This window comes from Schistocerca americana, chromosome 7 (genome assembly GCF_021461395.2).
Source record: "Schistocerca americana isolate TAMUIC-IGC-003095 chromosome 7, iqSchAmer2.1, whole genome shotgun sequence".
Classification (NCBI taxonomy): domain Eukaryota; kingdom Metazoa; phylum Arthropoda; class Insecta; order Orthoptera; family Acrididae; genus Schistocerca; species Schistocerca americana.
Window position 1 is genome coordinate 388642465 of NC_060125.1, and position 20834 is coordinate 388663298.

Consider the following 20834-nt stretch of genomic DNA (forward strand, 5'->3'; position numbering starts at 1 on the left):
CTTAAATTTGTATTAGATGTTAAAAATTTGTCGTTTTTGAGAAATGATTTTGTGATACTGCAGGTATGTATTTTATATCCTTTATTCTTCGGCCATCTTCGGTTATTTTGGTACCCAAATAGCAAAACTCATCTGCTACTCTTTGTATCTCGTCACCAAATTTAATTCCTCAGTATCGCCTGATTTGATTCGACAACGTTCCGTTACTCTTGTTTTACTTCTGTTGACGATCGTCTTATAACCTTTCTTCAAGGTTATATCCAGTCAATTTCACTGCTCTTCCAAGTTCTTTGCTTTCTCTCACAGAATAACGTGCCTTCATCACACTTCACCGTTTTATTTCTTCATTCTAACCCAGAGTCCCTGTCCTAATTTCTCATTCATTTCCGTGACAACTTGATCACTGTACATATTCAATAACATCGGATACAAGCTACTTCCCTGTCTCATTTCTTCTCAAATATGTCAAATATGATGATGCTTAAATTTAGCTGATGTAGAATACATGGCAAAAAACCATACAAACGACGTGTTTATGTTTACAAATGTTTGAGTTGCTCAAACGAGATGTATAATTTTAGTACAGCTCATGTATCATCAATATGGAATTACCACAGGTACCAAAACCTCACAAACAATGATGTCTGACTAGGTTAATGATGACGTCTATGATCTACATTAGAAGATGGTTCCCTCACTCAGCTTTCTGTTGAATTGACGATCGAATGAGATTATGTTATGCCCAACTTAGAGATACTACCAGTTAGTCGGTAGGTTGATTGATTTGTGGAAGGGGACCAAACAGTGAGCTACCATTTGGGGCCAAAGAGTCTGCGAGAGGGAAATTTAGAGAAAAGTCGCCATGGGTAGCTCTCTTTTCCTCTGTTATGAGGAATTTTGAGGAGAGAGTTCTGGAATCAGCAGCCATTGAAACAGTTTTCATTCTGATGATACGTGGATGATATGTTCATAGTGTGGTCTCATGGAGAAGACAAATTAATGGTTTTTACATCACCTCAATTCCATTCATAATAACACCCAATGCGATGTGGAAGTAGAGAAAGAAGGTTATCTGTCCGTGGGGTATTCAGATTGCTGTAAGCTCACTCATTCCGACGTGTAACCACAGTCGTCGTTTCCTGACCACGATATAAGACTGCAGATCTTCTGGGATCAGTGAAGGACAATTTGTTTTTACGAAAGCTGGATTCTACAAAATAACTTGCAAATATGGTATAGATTACACAGGCCGGACAGTGCCACCCTGGAAGAATGCTGCACAGAACGTTAACGCAGTTGTCGTACTTTGTAACTAAATAAGTCTGCTATTGGTAAACATGGTATCTGCTCCGGACATTCAATGGAGAGTAAGAAAATGGTAATATTGGCACAGCAACATCTTTCTGGCACCCCATTAATAAAAAATCTGAGGAAATGCAAGGCTGAAAATCTGATGAACCTTGACGTGGGCTACCAGTTGGATAATGCATGGAACCTCATCACCTCCTGCTTTATTGTAATCAAAGACATCAGAGTACGCCGATGGCCGCAGCGAGCGACAACAATCAAGACAGGTAAGTTCCACAATGCCACCAGCGACCGACCTCTCTGCTGGGTAGTTTAGTCGGTCGACACCACTATCTTAGCTCGTGCACCGAACACAAAGGACGGCGGTGATGAATCGAACAAAGGCTCAAGCCTTCGTTGGTCTTCAATGGCTCACCTGAGGATGACTGGCAGGTGTTCATTCGAAGTATCGTACATTTAATAGCGACCGGTTACAAACCAGAAATTTCTTCTGACAAAAGGAGTAATACACCGAACAACTGATACTTGCACAAGGAACTACTGCTAGCTTCCATGGAATAACCGACAACTGCTGCGGATACCCGACGAACGATAGTAAAAGGAAATATAGAGAGCGGAACGTGTTAACAGGAGGGAAGCCTGTAAACGCACGCTCTGTATACATCCGACGGTTCATACAGTATGGTGTCTGTCAAAGGTTGTTTAGTGCGACATTCCGTGTGGTATGGCAATATATCTGTAAGATGTCATTTGAGTGATTAAGATCGAGGCTCTATGGCGGTCGTAGTATCACCACTGTAACCACAGTAATGGATTTGTCTGAAAGTGTCTTATCGCAATTAAAAAAGGTCGTTGAAGGTGAACCGATGGTCGTAGAGGGACCACCACACTGCGGAGAGGATCGATACGCAGCCCTGGTGGCGAAAAGTAACAGACTTCTCACTCCTTGGCAGATCACTGCAGACCATGCAATATCTACGGTACAAATGTCTCCGCCAGAAACATTTCACGGCGATTAAATCAGGCTGGACTGTATGCTCGGTAGCCTGTTAAATGTACCCCGCTTAAACACGCCATCATCGAGAGTTCGCTGATGTAGGGAGCATATAGGTTGGGTCAGCAACAGTGGTCCTAGTGATCTTCTCCGACGTATCCTGCTTCACTGTGGCAAATCATTTTTACCAACAGTTAGTGTAGAGAGTGAGGGGAAGACGTTACGTACCACAAAATGTTCACAACTTCATCGATACTAGGCATTGTAGTGTGGGCGGGCATAATGCACAATGCCCGAACACCGTTGCATATCTTTCCGTGAGGTACGTTACAGCACAGTGATATTGCAGGGAGTTTATTCAGGATCATGTCGTCTGTTTAGGGGTGCGTTAGGGGCGAATTCCTGTTTATGGACGACAATACCCGACCACACAAGACCGCACAGAAGTCTGACACACAGGAAAGTGCAGATACTGAACGTGTGGTATAGCCTGCGTACTCCCCAGACCTGAGCGCTATAGAACCAGCCTAGGACGCTCTTGGCAGACGTGTTTCTCAGCGGATACCCCTATCCGAACCACGCAAGAACTCAGTACCGCCTTGAGAGAGGAGGGGACAATATCCCTCTTGGACTACCTCAACAATTTGGTACCCAGCATGAATAATAGACGCAAAATGTGCATTACTGGCCGAGGAGCGCATACTCCTTACTGATCAGTGCGATATCGACCGTTATGTTGGGAGTTTGATGTGCATTCAATCTGAAATTTATTTATGTCTGTTATCCTGGTTTTCCATGTGGTGAAGTGTAAACCATTTCATAGAAGGTATACCACTCCACTTCTATTACATACGTCTTGTTTTTCATGTCAACCACTATTGCTTGTGATTATTCTTGTACAGAAATGTTTCTGTTCCTTAGCAGTTGTCAAGCAGTGTAATTCGTACTGTGGGTAGGATTTTAATACGAAGGAAAAAAGTGTAAGGAGAAATGGGTATGGGGGAGGGCGGGAGAGAGTGGGAAAGATGTGGAAGGAAAGAGGAAGGGTGAAGCTCTGATCAGGCGCGACAGCCGAGGACGAGTTATTGTTGGTAGTGGGAGGGGAGGGGGAATATCGGTGCGGATAGCATTGTCTGGGAGCGGAAAACGGTTTAAATTTCGTTTGGGGAGGATGTGGAGTATGTATAGGTGCGGAGTTGAGGAACTGTCTTGCTAAAGACGAGAGCGCACCATGATTTGAAATTAGAGGAGACACAACAGGGTTGTTGGGGTTGTTTTTGTGGAAAGTGTTGATTGTTCGAAGATGGTTAGTATATGTGTGGAGAGAAGGGATGGGAATTAATTGAGACGAATGTGGGAGAAGGTAACGTATATGGAAAACGAGGCAGCGTACATGTAGTTCAAGGGTTTGGAAGGACTTTTAGAGCTTATGAGTCGTGGATATCTACGAAACACTTGCATAGGACGTAAATACAAATATGGAGACAAATACCACCGCATGTCCAAACATTCAAGCGAGTATGAATGGTATCCACGACATAAGGTACAAAACCGTAAAAAAACTATAACAGTAACTCGTTTTTACGATCGTACGGGCCTTCTTGAAAATTTGTTAACTATGTAGAGATGTGTTCCTTATGACTTGAACACCGTTCATACTTTCTCGATGTTCGGTCTTGCAGCTGTATTGGTGTCTGTGTGGGTAGTTGTATTTGAGACAACTGGCTGAAGATGAGGAATGGTTATGAATAAATTAATCACGAAGTAGTTAGCAACCACACATGTAAACGACCATGTTTAGTAATGGTATGACTGATTTGGAACAATCCCGTAACAAATTATCGCCTGTAGGACTGTAACCTTATAAGTTTTGAACACCTTATTGAAAATCATTGCTGCATCAAATTAACATTTTAAGTTTTAGGTTGAAAAAAGTCCTTCAACATTTTGCTTACGTCTGTATGTATCAATCTAATATCAAATGCTACTCCACAAATAGCAGTGAGCAAAATTGCTACAGTGGCAGCCTGAACTCAGAAAACTGTCACAACTATTTCTTCTCGATATTTCAGAAGATAATGACGAGCAGTGAACTGATAACTAAAGCGGACAGCTACAGCTTCCTACACCCCTGGCTGGGAGACGGCCTTCTCACGAGCACAGGTGAGACTCCACTCAGGACAGTGCTTCTACAATAGATGCCGCCATGATATCTCAGTTACTTGAGCAAGCAGTGTAGTGGTCTCTCATATGTTATCTTTCCAGGAACGAAGTGGCATTCTCACCGCAAGATGATAACGCCAGCCTTCCACTTCAGCATCCTGGAAAACTTCGTTGAAGTATTTGCGGAAAAATCTGAGATTTTGGTAAATCTACTGAAGACAAAAGCTGACGGCCAGTCTTTTGACATGTACCCCTACATCACACGCTGTGCGCTCGATATAATATGCGGTGAGAATTATTTTGTATGTCACTCGAGATGAAACAAACAACAATGTATTATCAGTTTATTCCACAAATCCTGACAAGCTGTTTCCATGAAAATCAACGAACAGCCCACAGCCAGTCTTAAAATTCGAAAATCGGTCACGATCTACTACGAATGCTTTATACCGAACTATTTGTTCTTTTAGCTTTTTAGAGAACTGTATCACACACTCTGTCCTGATATTTCCAATAATCATTTTTGGCGTTCACTTCGCCTTTCGTTTGCTTTGTGTTAGCAGTGCTGCATTTACACATATTCACAGCAGGGAATTATTATTGGGGAGATTTTGGTACCAGCTCAGTATCATGGAATCGATATGTGGCGCGGTACATAAATTTAATAAACGGTATTTTGCATACAATCTTTTGAGACAACGTCTATGAATAGATGTCTTAATTTTAGGTATGTTTAACATTCTACTGGCACGGTTGTGGAAACTTTAATTTGTAGGTAATTCATCATCTCAGCAGCGGTTTGAAAATGCTTTAATTTTCGATAGCGTTTGTGTTCATGGAATCTCAAGTGACCCGTAATAAATCGTAACAAGGATGACGATTAAGATATGCCGCGCGGGGTGTATTGTAATCGTGAATAAAAACATCTACCGAAACCGGTAGATGTGATGTACATATACAGACAAATAAATGATTACATTTTCACAAAAACTGGATAATTTGTTGAAGAGAAAGAGCTCCATATATTCAAGTCAATAACGCATCGGTCCACGCCTGACCTTTATGCAAGCAGTTATTCCGATTGGCCATGATTCAGGCAGTTGTTCGATGTCCTTCTGAGGGACATAGTACAAAATTATGTTCAACTAGTGTGTTAGATCGTCAAAATAGCGAGCTGATTAGAGAGCACTGCCCATAATGCTGCAGATGTTCTCAGTTAGCGAAAGATTCGGCGACCTTGCTGGCCAAGATGGGGTTTGGCAAGCCCTAAGACAAGCACTAAAGTCTCTCCGCCTGTGTGTGTGTGTGGGGGGGGGGGGGGGGGGAGGGTATTTTGGTGAAATGTAAGCGCAGGATGATGGATTCCCATGGTGCGCAACGAAACGGGGCGTAGAATATTGTCAACGTATCGTTGTGCTGTGCCACCGACGACAAAAAAAGGTCCGTAGCCTCGCCAGACATGTCTTTGCTGGTCATCGGAACCCAGTTCGAAGCGGGACGCATCACTGTAGATAATGCGACTTCAGTTAATGAGATTACAAGCTGAAAATGTGTGTGGACACGCCCAGAAAGTGGTGGTCTACCAACCTGTGGTCACTCGCCATACGGCCCGACAACCAAGAGTGATGGTTTGGGGTACCACTGCATTTCATGGAAGGACCCTTTTGGTTGTCATCGGCGGCACCCTCACAGCACAATCTATGCCCAGTTTTATTGTCCTTCATTGAAAGTCATCCTGGGCTTACATTTCAGCAAAATAATTCCCGCCCGCACACCGAGTTTCTACTGCTTGTCTTCGTGCTCCCCAAACCATACCTTGGCTAGCAAGGTCGCCTGATCTCTCACAAAGTGAGAACGTTTGATCATAGCGTGTAGGCTTTGGCGGCTGGCGTCTTTATTAGTTATAGCTTCCGGACTGAGAGTCAGTAGTCGATCTGTAAAACTTCTTCTACCTGACATTTCGATGTCAACTGCGGGCAACATCTTCCGAGGTGAGTCAACGACTAGCTGCCATGCCGTGGAGGTCCCGTTTATATAGAGCGCATAGAGAGCTCCATGATACGTCACGTGGGGCCAACTGTATGTCTATCTCTGACTAATGTCATTGTTCTCGACTGAAGGTAATCGATTGTCACATCGTTGATGCAAAGTCGATTACCAAATCTTATCTAACTTTAAGCCTTCCTCTTTTATATTAAAATTATTGTGGTGTTTCTGAATCTCTATAGCTTCTGTATACATGTGTGCACAATAATGCGATGTTCTGGCTAGCAAGCTCGTCTCACTATATTTTATTTCGTGATCACCGTCTTTAAAAACATGTTCCAATAGAGCTGATTTGTCGGTGCGTCCCAGCCGAAAGTTCCTTTTGTGTTCGGTTAAGCGGGCATTGACACTTCTTTTCGTTGTTGCAATATAAACCTTCCCACAGCTACACGGAATTAGCGTGCTTGTCAGGACATCGCATTATTATGCACGCATGTATAGAGAAGCTATAGAGATTCAGAAACACCACAATAATTTTGATAGAAAAGAGGAAGGCTTGAAGTTAGATAAGATATGGCCGTCGACTTTGCACCAACGATGTGACAATCGATTACCTTCAATCGAGACTAATGACTTTAGTCAGATATCAGACTAAGAACAGCCGACCAGTTGCAAAGGATAAAGTAATCTTTACCTAGGTTTCAATAGATATAAATCTATCTTCTTCAGAAGACGGCAGTATTATAACATGAAGTGATATGTCCTTATCGTTTAGGCAAACATCCGCATAGTTACATTAATCATATAAAATATAGCCCTGAAAACAGGGTTTGTCAAACAAATAAAATAGGTACATAGAAGTTGCAGAGCGCCTAAGCGACTAACTATGCGGATGTTTGCCTAAACGATAAGGACATATCACTTCATGTTATAATACTGCCGTCTTCTGAAGAAGATAGATTTATATCTATTGAAACCTAGGTAAAGATTACTTTATCCTTTGCAACTGGTCGGCTGTTCTTAGTCTGATTTACGTGGAACCGTTGCTGTAGCGCAGCTATGTTTAAAGTACTTAGTCAGATACAGACTTATAGTCGGCCCCACGTGACGTATGGTGGTGCCCTCTATAGCTCTACATAAACGTGACCTCCAAGGCATGGCAGTCAGTCGTTGACTCACCTCGGAAGATGTTGCCTGCAGTTGGCAACGAAACGTCAGGTAGAAGAAGTTTTACATATCGATCACGGCCTCTCAGCCCGGAAGTCTTAACTAATGAACGTTAGAAGTATTACGGCTAGAGCCCTCCAGCCAGTTCGGAATTTTGACGATCTAATGCGCCAGTTGGGTAAAATTTGGCACGATATTCACCAGGAGGTATCAACACCTCTGTGAATGAATACCTTCCGAATAACTGATTGCATAAGGGTCAGAGGTGGACCAACGGGTTATCGAGTTGCTCAATTTGTGGAGCTCTTCCTCTTGAACAAATCATACAGTGTTTGTGAATTTGTGATAGCTTGTTTGTGTGCACACGTACGTTACACCTATCTCCGTCTCATTCTTCATTCGAACATTTCAATCGTGGTGAGTGGTTTTTTCTTTTCCTTCTATACAAAAGATGACATAGCAGCTCGTGCAAGTATACCGTTATAGAGAGACTATAGGGAAACAGTTTTTAGTCACAGCACGACTCTCTCAAGCGTCAGCCGTGGTGTCAACTCAACACATCAGTATAACGGTGTCCTAATATATTTTGTAGTTAAAATGTGCAGTGATTTACATATATCTTACATAACAGTGTTAACATTTGTTGGTCTTGGTGCAAAACCAATTAAGTCTGTATCACAATTTCTGTATAACTGGGCAAATAAATTTGACCTACCTGGTTTCTGCATCAAAATTCTAAATATTGAGTTCATCATATATACTGTGTTCTGAGACTGGTTTACATTTTACTCAAAAGCTATAAGTCGGTAAACAATGTAGACTTTTAATATTAAAATCAGTATGGGTGTAAGTGGTCATGTTACAAAAATTTTGCTACATAACGTACGTAGTAATGATTGTGGACACTGTCCATCATTTCTCTTAAACGTCATCTAATGCTTCCCTGTTGATCTCAGTATCAGTTACTCTAAATTAAGTCTACCGTAACTCATATTTGACTGGACTGTACTCCAAACCCTTCCATTGCCACTCGATTTTGTGTTCAGTTTACAAATCTCTTAATATCGAATGAAATGCATTATAGTACGATGTTTACAGCCTTTTCTTTCATTTTTAATAGAAACTGCTATGGGGACCTCAATAGACGCACAGCACAATACTGAATCGGATTATGTAGCCGCGGTGTACAAGTAAGTTACCTTAAATCAAGTGTTATATACAATATTGTTTTCTATAATTTAAAAATAATTTGTAATTCATATACGATATGGACAATGACAGTGCAAAAAAAAAAAAAAAAAAAAAAAAAAAAAAGACGACGAAAGAGATTGAATTTGCAAACAAATAATATTACATTACCCACCAAAAGTCCGTGTTTTGAGAATCACCGTGTGATTCGATACAATCGTCTGCAAATCGAAACACAGAATCAGAGAGGAATTAATGGACATTAATGCTGACTATATCGGCAGTTAGGCATGATAAAAAGTCAAGTGAAGAAAATTTCAGGCATGCCAGATGCTAGAGTTAGCCGATGGAATGATTTTGAATGTTTTCTGGGACGTATGGATAGGCATTGGAATAGAAAAGAGTCGGAACCGTCGTTGATTTGGTCACATCGTAAAACATAAAAAAAATGTAAGCTTCGGGAGAGAACAGCACAACGGTGGCAAACGTTCAAATGTTCAGCCAAGGCTCAAAATGAAATACGATATTGCAGTGGCTTCGTTGTTCAGAAGCAAGATGCAAAGTTCCTTAGGACATGCAATATGGTATTTATCCGCCGGGTAAAGGGACTTTCAATTAAAATGCTTCCCCTGTACAGGAACATAATGAATGTACGAGTGTAGGTCGTAGACACATAGTTGACGACATTTGGAAGTTTTTGGTGTGGCGCTGACGGCTGCTCGGGAACCCAAATAGCGAGCTGACCGCTCGCGGTAAGCGGGAAATCCGGGTTGGAATGCCGGTCCGGCACAAATTTACATCGTCATCATTCCATTATATAGACGGTAGTTGTCCCTATTCGGAACTGTGAATACATGCCATGTGCTCCAAATGAAAGTCTGCATTTCGCGCTACAGGAACTGGAATGAAGCTTTGCTTGCACTGTGCCACGTCCTCTTTCACTCACGTCTTTCAAACTCGTTTCAGGGTGGGAGGGAAGGGGGGGAGGACTGGGGCGGGGGGATGAGGGGGCAGTCATCTGATCGCTTTGATGCGCTCATTCACGACCACGACTTCCTCTCCTTTATCAGACTCTTCATTTCAGAGCACCACCTGCACCTACGTCCGGAGTTGTTTGTTGTTTACATTCCGATCTCTGCAGTTTCTACCCCCCTGCAGACCCCTCTAGTACCACGGAAATTATTCCCTGATTTCTTAACACATCTTCTATTACGTTGTTCCCTCTTCTTGTCAGTGTTTTCCGCATATTTCTTTCCTCGCTAATTCTGCGGACCTCCTCGTTTCTTTTCCATCCAGTTAAAAAAAAAATGGTTCAAATGGCTCTTAGCACTATGGGACTTAACATCTATGGTCATCAGTCCCCTAGAACTTAGAACTACTTAAACATAACTAACCTAAGGACAGCACACAACACCCAGCCATCACGAGGCAGAGAAAATCCCTGACCCCGCCGGGAATCGAGCCCGGGAACCCGGGCGTGGGAAGCGAGAACGCTACCGCACGACCACGAGATGCGGGCATCCATCCAGTTTTAAACATCCTTGTACAACACCGCACCTTGAACGCTTAGATTCTCTGTTTTACCGGTTTCCTCGCAGTCCTTGGCACACTACCACACAATGCTGTGCTCCAGACTACATCCTCGGTGCTTCCTTCCACAAATCAAGGCTAATTTTTTATACTAGCAAATTTATCTTGGCCAGGAATGCACTCTTTACCTGTCCTTCGTCTCTTACTTCAGTTGTGACACATTTCTTTTTTTCCTTCCAATGATTCAGAATCCTTTCACTTTGTCTACTTCATTGTCTCGAATTTTAATGATAAGTGTCTCACTAATCTCATTTCTGCTGCTCCACAATGTATGTTTTAAATGCTGCAGTTCTGTCCACGAGCCATGGACCTCGCTGCATTAGCATTGCTTCTGTGACACAACCATACCTGTAGTTTTACCGTAAATGCTATCGCTACGGAAGGATATGAGTAGAAAGAAATGAATTAAATGCATTCGCAGTTGCGAATACGGTTAGACTCCAGCTCCACAATAGATCAGTGACAATGAAAATTTGTGCCGGACCGAGACTCAAACCTGGATACCCCGCTTATCGATAGAGATCGCCTTAACCACCTAAGTTACCGAGGACGCCTCCAGGATCTACCCAATTACCAGCACAGCGAGAGACTTTCATTATTACGTCGCGGCCTTGTCTAGGTATAAAATTGTATTTGCAGTGTCTGCGTTATACGATTTACTTTGCTATGCAGTGGACGGCAGCCGTATGAAATGAATTAAATGTAGTCGCAATTTCGAATACGATACATGCATGTATGAAGGACATTCTATAGTATGTCGTATAAAACAGATACTGTACATGCTATTTGTGGAAATGCCAGACTCGAATATAGTTCCTGGGGAGGGCAGCAGTCTTTTCTCTACATGCAGTGGCACAAGTCTGGAATCGTTTCCTGATATGGCATTTTTACATTGGCCATCGTCCCTTAACTTTGTTGTTTTTGTGAACGGCTAAATGCAGAGGATAACTACAGCCATTGTGTTTCGCGAGGACATGAAGCTCTACTGTATGGTTTAATGATAATTATGGGAACTTAACCGGTAAACTATTCCAGAAGGAACATAGATATCAATCTGGATCACTTGATGAGGACTATTCGGTGTGATGCTGTCGTGAGAGAAATAGATCTGGCTGTGGACGATTCTAAACTTGGATCGCTATAACCGCAGAAAAGTAGTTTGAGAAAGATTCGGATAGTTGGAAGTTAGATATAGTGTGAATCTGTAAAGTGTACTGGCAAAAAGAACTAGATATTTGTTCTGGTGATTATAGTGTTGTCAACAGAAAATCAGTTCGGATAAACCAGGAGAAGATATAATAATAACTGAAAACAGGAAAAGTGATGAGTGCTAAGAAAAGCATACTCAACGCCTTGTCAGACGATATAGGCCACTCACCGCAGTACCCGTTCATATACCAACTATCTTAGCAGACGATGCGAAAATTTAAAAAGAATTGTAAGATTAGACATAATAAATTAGTCGTTTCGTTAGTGAGACGAATATTTAATCGTGATGGGGTATTGGAATTAGATAGTAGGAAGAAAGAAATTTCATAAGAGAACATGCACTTGGAGAAAAGAATGAAACGGGAAGCCGCCTAGTAGAATTCTGCTCGGATCACAATTTAATCATTCAGAATGAGACACCAGAACTTTTCCGATGAGTTAGATAATGACAATACAGAAATTTAGAAAATAGTCTTTCAACCGCAAATTATTTCCTGGGGAACATATGGATTCCGAACGTAATTGCTTGTTATTTAACTCCAGATGGAAACACAATAAATTGTGGAGATTGCTTATGGGTAGATTGAAAGAAGTAGTGGTCGGTGAACGTTTCAGAGCGAAATTGGACACGATTGACCAACATGGAAAGACGCAATAGAAGACGAAGCTGTCCGAGGTGAAATGATGAATTCAGTAAAGAATCGAACACGCCAAAAACACTTCCTAATAGGAATACTTGGACAGCTTAGGCGACACTGAGTTTAACTGAAAAAAGGAGAGAATACAAGTAGCAAATGAAGCAGATCAAATCCAATATAAAAGTCTAAAACATGAGATGGACAGGAAATGCAAGATGATGTACAAACATGTATGATTACTGAGAAGATAGATGCTGCGTGTTGAAAGATTAAAGAAGCTATTGGAGAAAAGAAAAGCTGAACAGTTCCTAATCCAAGTAGTTGGATAACATATAAGATACTGAATTTATTTGAGGAAACGAGAAAACATAAATAGCAAATGAAGCAGGTGAAATGCAATACGGACGTGTTAAACACAAGACCGACAGGATATGTGAAATGATAACACAAGTATGATTAGAGAAAATATGCGAAGCTGTAGAAACATGCATGAATATGAGGAACATAGATATTGCGTGCTGAAAGATTAAAGGGGCTATTCGAGAAAACAGAAGCAGTTGTGGAAATGACAAGCGCTCCGACGCAAAAATGGCCCTACGAACATGTGTCCCGAAATGGACGGTGTGCTTACAACGACAACAAATCATGTGGTGCAAAAACCATGGACAAAATCCTTCCCGTAGAGAAAAATCCGTTTCTGGTAATCCTTGCACTCGTTGCAGGTGATAGGGATAGTAGCGGCTGTCATTCGGGATACACATAATCAAGCTTTGGCTGACATCGTGTTGGCGGGCCACTTAGCTGGAGTTTGTACTAGGGTTCGTCTCAGTATCCTATAGAACCCGATGCTCCATATCTGGTGTACGCACAGTCCTTCGCGTCCCTGCACGTTCGTCTGTCTGAAAGGACACATGATCACACAAACGTCCAAAACGGGTTTGAAGTGTTGTGTGATGCGATTGGTGTCCGTGAAGGTACTTGTGTTGGTGTAGCCGTGCTGCCTCTCAACCATTTCCATCTGTTATACAGTACACAAACACCGCCTCGGCTTGTTACCGACATGAATACTGTATCGTTCTGCTGCTTACAGTACGTTGCGACAATAACGCAGCCTGTAACACACAAGGAACACACGACGAGTGGTCAGAGAAACTTTCAGTAGTCACCGCCATCTACTTTGACAACGATGCGTTATCGGCCACATGTTCATAAGATCTCTTTTCTTCCATTTACAGTCAGTAATCCGTCCACGCAGTTCGTAGAATTTATTCATGTTCGCCAGGTATAAATATATCGCTGACTTATTCCAGAAACAAATCGATTTCGGCTTTCCATTATGCAATCATCAGACCGCCTGTGGTAACATAGTGGCTGTGCTTACATTACCAGACAAAATACCATGTAAATGCAAACCAGTATCGGCACCAACACATGTAACACAGCTATGCAACTGTAAACAATGCGAAAGCTCAGATATTAGAGCATCTAAGATTGCCTTAAGTGTTATAACGATTTACCTGAATATATTTGTCCGGAGTGTAGTCTAGTAAATAAGAGAAATGTGAACAGTCTTTGAACTGTATTGCTATGGAAGAATGCTGAGGGTTAGATGGGTAAATCGGATAACTAACATAGAATCTGGCTGAACTATTTATGGCACTACTTGACTGAAACAAGAGATACAGTAGCATGTTAGGTCATATCCTGAGGCATTAAGGATCTGTCAGTTTGATAATGTAGAAAAGTGTGGGTGGGATGGGTAAAAATAGTAGAGGAAGATTAAAGCGTGACTACAGTAAGCACACTTAAGTGCTTATAGGTTGGCGTAGTTAGGCAGAGATGAAGAAGCTTGGCCGGGATAGACTAGCGTGCAGAGTTGTATCAAACCAGTATTGGGCCTGCAGAACACAACAACAAAAGGCTGCAGTCACCCACTGTCACTGAAACTCATTGACGTAGACAGTGGTATAGCTTGAAGTGGTCGACTCGTAGCGATCTCTCGTTCAGCACTGACTGCTGATACACCACGACACACACATTCCACGCTTGGAAGCATAAGAACTTACATACAAGTTTGCATACCATTTCCAAATTCCAATTTTATTCCAGCATGTATTTTTAATTGTCAACAGTCGGTGGATGGCATAGGTGTGCATAATTGCAGCCTTTTGTTGTTGTGGTCTGCGGGCAGAAGACTGGTTTGATACAACTCTGTACGCTAATCTATCCTGTGCAAGCTTCTTCATCTCTGCCTAACTACGCCAACCTATATGCAGTTGAATGTGCATACTGTAGTCATCCTTTTCTCTTCCTCTAGTATTGTTTTTGTTTTGTTTTATAGAGCTATACGAGGCTCAAATTTTCGAATCATGTAAAGACCTGTGCATTATTCGTAAATACGAAACATGTTAGAAGAACGTGTTTCCTTGATGAGATTTCAATGCTGAATCCCATTTTCTTCCATGTGCATGCACTTGGTATGTTTATTTTATTCTAACAAACATGTGTTACTGTGTTTCATAGACTTAGATACAGTCATACAACACACTGCTTCATGAAACGCCTTTCAATATGAAAGTTATATAGATCAATATATTTTTACAACTATGACTGAACTTTAACTCTAAATGTAGCTGGTTTTAGAAGTGTACTTTTTGTACCGCATACTACACATCTTCAAACAGTTCACATTATGTGTTAGGTTGCACAACGCCTTTTCAGTCTTTTCTCCTATATTTGCTAGAGATAAAATACAAAATATGATGAAAATTACAACAATTTTCTAGACTTTCCGCACTATACCATAATGAAGCAAATTGAATAGTATTCCCACTAACGAAGACAGCTTTAGTGAAAAGAACAAGAACTGTTTTGAATAAGGTTAATCCTATCTTTAAACAAAATTTGTGTAACTATTAGCAATTATAGCAACTACAGCTACATAAAATGATCGCTAGTCCATAGATGTGTTACGTCAGTTTCGATGTTTGTTGCAGCATTGCTGAACTTACAATCCGAAGAGTAGTTAGCCCATGGCTGCTGAATGACTTCATGTTCCGCATGTCTCCGTCAGGGAAAAAGTTCTACAAGCAGTTGGATGTTCTACATGGATTTACCAGGAAGGTAATTTTGCTTCAAAATTCGTGATCGGCATAAACATACAGTGGGCCATGAAATAGTTGCATAACCTTTGTTTTAGGATTAATTACATCTGCGGGTCTCTGCTCAGCGTGTCAAGGGTAGCACTTGGCACTGACGTGTCATATCTCATTGTTCAAAACGTTGAAATGTGTATGAAATCTTATGGGACTTAACTGCTAAGGTCATCAGTCCCTAAGCTTACACACTACTTAACCTAAATTATCCTAAGGACAAACAAACACACACACACACACATGCCCGAGGGAGGACTCGAACCTCCGCCGAAACCAGCCGCACAGTCCATGACAGCAGCGCCCAGACCGCTCGGCTAATCCCACGCAGCCATATCTCATTGTATCCACCCTTAAAACTACATTGTCGAGACAGTTAAGTTTTTTTATAATGATGCACACGAAATTTTGAATTTGCTGACGAAATTTGGAAGAATAGCTTCTTGACAGCATGGACTGCGTGCTACTAGTTTTCAACAAGATACGACGATTAATCGGCAAATTGTCCTCCTCTTAATCCACACAAATTATGAATATGTATGTATGTTTCACATCTCGTAAGCCATTAGACCTATTTCAGCCAAACTTGGTACAGATATCACTTACAGTCTGGAAATAATCGCTGTGGGGGTAAGAACGTCCCACCTATCAAATGGAAATGTTCACGACGCTACGATACCCATACTTTAGTCATCCTGTATTTGACAATGAGAGCACTTTAAGGCTTGCAACAAACTTTACACATAATATCAAGCCTTTACGAAACTTTTCATCGCCAATGACAACCACAAAATGATGAAAGGATAAAAGTTTATCGCTTACTACATTTTCGCAGTTCATTCAGTAAAACTGCTATTTGAAACATAACGTTTTTAATTTGTTACTTCTTTACGACAACATGTATGCGTGACACATATTACACAAATTACATATATCACTGAATGTACTAGAAAAATTATACCATTGTACGACACTTATCGTAGTTCAGGAGATATTCCCAACACATTTCTCAGAGAGTACCCACATCTTCCATTGAATGAACCTACAAAAACACGTCATTCTAGAAAACATAGTTCAAGAGATATGGCGTCTTATAGTGAGATGCATGAAAAACTGACGTAACATGTATGACTTTTTAATTTATTGCTTCTTTACTTCCAACTTGTTCAGAACACGTTTCGCAGACAGTAGCCACGTATAACACTGAATGTATCTGCAAAACTGCATCATTCTACAGCACATAAATCAAGAGATACAACGTCATAAACATTGAGCTACGAGAAAATGAAACAGCAGGGCTAGTCATACAGATGAAATATGTGTATAAATATGTGTGAAACATGTTAAATACGTGTGACATGTCCATACGCTGGCGAAACCGCAGATACAAAACTCATCCTATGCCACAGAAACGATTTAAAACAAATTTTGTACACATATTACTTGTAACACAGAAACAAAAGCTCATTGGGTGGAGAGGGAAGGGAGGAGGATGAGATAGGTAGCGAGGGGGAAGGAGGACAGAGGCATAAATAGGAGAAGAAGGAGGTGGAAAGAGAGAGGGGAGGAGGAGACTGACCAAGAGAGTGGGAGGAGGAATGGACAGAGATAAGGGATGGGGAAACCTGACAGAGAGAGGGAAGAGGAGGAGATGAACAGAGAAACGAAAGAGAAGGAAATGGACTGGCAGGATTGGGGGGGGGGGGGGAGGTGGGCAGTGAGGAGGAGATGAATATCAAAGGGGAAGGAAGAAACATACAGAGAAAGAGAAGAGGAGAAGATGGGCAGAGAGAGAGAGAGGAAAGGAGGAGATGGACACAAGAAGGTAATGGGCTGGAGACAGACAGAGAGTGCTGGAGAGTGACCGGGTGAAGGAGAAAGAGAGAGTGGGGGGGGGGGGAGGGGGAGGAGGACAATGACAAACAGAGGAGGAGGTGGACATGGAATTAGAGGGGGAGGGGGAGGTGGAAATGCAGAGAGATGGGAGGAGATGGCTGGAGAGTGGGCGGGGAGCAGGGTTGGAGGAGGTTGAAGAGAGTGGTGCAGGAAGATATGAACTAACAGTAGACTGGAATACATACGCCATGTACTCAATTAGTTACAAATAAAATACACTCCTGGAAATGGAAAAAAGAACACTTTGACACCGGTGTGTCAGACCCACCATACTTGCTCCGGACACTGCGAGAGGGCTGTACAAGCAATGATCACACGCACGGCACTGCGGACACACCAGGAATCGCGGTGTTGGCCGTCGAATGGCGCTAGCTGCGCAGTGTTTGTGCACCGCCGCCGTCAGTGTCAGCCAGTTTGCCGTGGCATACGGAGCTCCATCGCAGTCTTTAACACTGGTAGCATGCCGCGACAGCGTGGACGTGAACCGTATGTGCAGTTGACGGACTTTGAGCGAGGGCGTACAGTGGGCATGCGGGAGGCCGGGTGGACGTACCGCCGAATTGCTCAACACGTGGGGCGTGAGGTCTCCACAGTACATCGATGCTGTCGCCAGTGGTCGGCGGAAGGTGCACGTGCCCGTCGACCTGGGACCGGACCGCAGCGACGCACGGATGCACGCCAAGACCGTAGGATCCTACGCAGTGCCGTAGGGGACCGTACCGCCACTTCCCAGCAAATTAGGGACACTGTTGCTCCTGGGGTATCGGCGAGGACCATTCGCAACCGTCTCCATGAAGCTGGGCTACGGTCCCGCACACCGTTAGGCCGTCTTCCGCTCACGCCCCGACATCGTGCAGCCCGCCTCCAGTGGTGTCGCGACAGGCGTGAATGGAGACGTGTCGTCTTCAGCGATGAGAGTCGCTTCTGCCTTGGTGCCAATGATGGTCGTATGCGTGTTTGGCGCCGTGCAGGTGAGCGCCACAATCAGGACTGCATACGACCGAGGCACACAGGGCCAACACCCGGCATCATGGTGTGGGGAGCGATCTCCTACACTGGCCGTACACCACTGGTGATCGTCGAGGGGACACTGAATAGTGCACGGTACATCCAAACCGTCGTCGAACCCATCGTTCTACCATTCCTAGACCGGCAAGGGAACTTGCTGTTCCAACAGGACAATGCACGTCCGCATGTATCCCGTGCCACCCAATGTGCTCTAGAAGGTGTAAGTCAACTATCCTGGCCAGCAAGATCTCCGGATCTGTCCCCCATTGAGCATGTTTGGGACTGGATGAAGCGTCGTCTCACGCGGTCTGCACGTCCAGCACGAACGCTGGTCCAACTGAGGCGCCAGGTGGAAATGGCATGGCAAGCCGTTCCACAGGACTACATCCAGCATCTCTACGATCGTCTCCATGGGAGAATAGCAGCCTGCATTGCTGCGAAAGGTGGATATACACTGTACTAGTGCCGACATTGTGCATGCTCTGTTGCCTGTGTCTATGTGCCTGTGGTTCTGTCAGTGTGATCATGTGATGTATCTGACCCCAGGAATGTGTCAATAAAGTTTCCCCTTCCTGGGACAATGAATTCACAGTGTTCTTATTTCAATTTCCAGGAGTGTAATTCAGTACCTAACGCAAATTTGGGAATACTGAAGCTGCTAATGCCATGCCAACTTCTTGGATTCATGACACTATCAAAACTGCGGACATAAATTTTTCATCCGAATCTAACGTCTACAAAATACGGACCTTAACACGAATTATTGTCTCTTGAAGTCACGTTTGCTGGCGCCGAAATTCAAACTGTCACGTGTCACTTTGATCTAGGCAACGCAACATAGCAGATAAGTCTGTTACCACAGTCTATGTTGCGAACTATAAGAGAAACACAGTTTCCGCTATCGGTAAACTAAAACCTCTTGACAAACTGTTAGAGAAATTTTAAATCTCCAACTCACTTATAATTTGTCACATCGGCGCCGTCCGGTTTAATCTGCCGCATTTCTTAAGCAACTGAAACATCCATCCGGAATAAAATTCTGCAACCTGTGATCCCGATCAGTTCGTGCCAGCGTCTTCTGGTTCCTCGTTTGTGTTAATGCATATTTTCAGTGCGGGTTGAGGAAACAGCCATGTCAAGCCCGGGATAGGTTCTGGATACTCAAGTACGCGCCAGATGAACAGACGCCGGTAGCCAAGAAATCACGAAATCTGTTCTGAGTAGCTATTTCCCTTTTTGGTTATACTACGTAATCAAACGTATCCGGACACTCCCAAAAACATACGTTTTCATGTTAGGTGCGTTGTACTGGCACCTACTGCGAGGCACTCCATATCAGTGACCTCAGTAGTCATTAGACATCGTGAGAGAGGAGAATGGGGCGCTCCGCGGAGCTCACGGACTTCGAATGTGGTCAGGTGATTGGATGTCACTTGTGTCTCCGTCTGTACGCGAGATTTTCACACTCCTAAACATCCCTATGTCCACTGTTTCCGATGTGAGAGTGAAATGGAAACTTGAAGGGATACGTGCAGCACAAAAGCATACTGGCCGACCTCGTCTGTTCACTGACAGAGACCGCAGACAGTTGAAGGGGGTCGTAATGCGTAATAGGCGGACATCTATTCAGACCATCACATGGGAATTCCAAACAGCATCGGATACACTGCAAGTACTATGACAGTTAGGCAGGAGGTGAGAAAACTTGGATTTCATGGTCGAGCGGCTGTTCGTAATCCACAGATCACTCCGGTAAGTGCCGTACGACACCTCGCTTGGTGTAAGGAGCGTAAACATTGGACGACTGAACAGTGGAAAAACGTTGTGTGGAGTGATGAATCACGGTGCACAATGTTGTGATCCGATGGTAGCGTGTGTGTATGGCCAATGCCCGGTGAAAGTCATCTGCCAGAGTGTGTAGTGCCAACACTGAAATTCGAAGGCGGTGGTGTTATGATGTGCTCGTGTTTTTCATGTAGGGAGCTTGCACCCCTTGTAATTTTGTGTGACACTGTCACAGCACAGGCCTACATTGATGTTTTAAGCACATTTTTGCTTCCCGACTTGAAGAGTAATTCGGGGATGGTGACTGCATCTTTCAACACGATCGAGTACCTGTTCATAATGCACGGCCCGTAGCGGAGTGTTTGACGACAATAACATCACTCTAATGGACTGGCCTGCACAGAGTCCTGATCTGAATCTTATAGAACACCTTTGGGATGTTTTGGAACGCCAACTCCGTGCCAGGCTTCACCGACCAACATCGATACCTCTCCGCAGTGCAGCACTTCGTGAAGAATGGGCTGCCATTCCCCAAGAAAACTTCCAGCACCTAATTGAACTTATGCGTGCGAGAGCGGAAGCTGTCATCAAGGCTAAGGATGGGTCAACATCATATAGAATTCCAGCATTACCGATGGAGGGCGCCACGACCTTGTAAGTCACTTTCAGCCACGTGTCCGGATACTTTTGATCACACAGTGTATAATTCGGATTCAGAGCCACTTATCGTCGAACATCAGTAAAACCCAC

General features: G+C 43.2%; 1 protein-coding gene across 2 annotated transcripts in view; it reads left to right on the forward strand.

Annotated features, from left to right (window-relative positions):
• LOC124621923 (cytochrome P450 4C1-like) overlaps positions 1 to 20834 on the forward strand; it is a 124965-nt gene that overhangs the window by 86782 nt on the left and 17349 nt on the right. For both annotated transcript variants that reach the window (XM_047147429.1, XM_047147430.1), the window contains exons 3-6: positions 4375 to 4465; positions 4568 to 4753; positions 8739 to 8808; positions 15240 to 15366. In XM_047147429.1, the coding sequence (XP_047003385.1) occupies positions 4375 to 4465; positions 4568 to 4753; positions 8739 to 8808; positions 15240 to 15366 (474 nt within the window). The remainder of the gene's footprint in view (positions 1 to 4374; positions 4466 to 4567; positions 4754 to 8738; positions 8809 to 15239; positions 15367 to 20834) is intronic.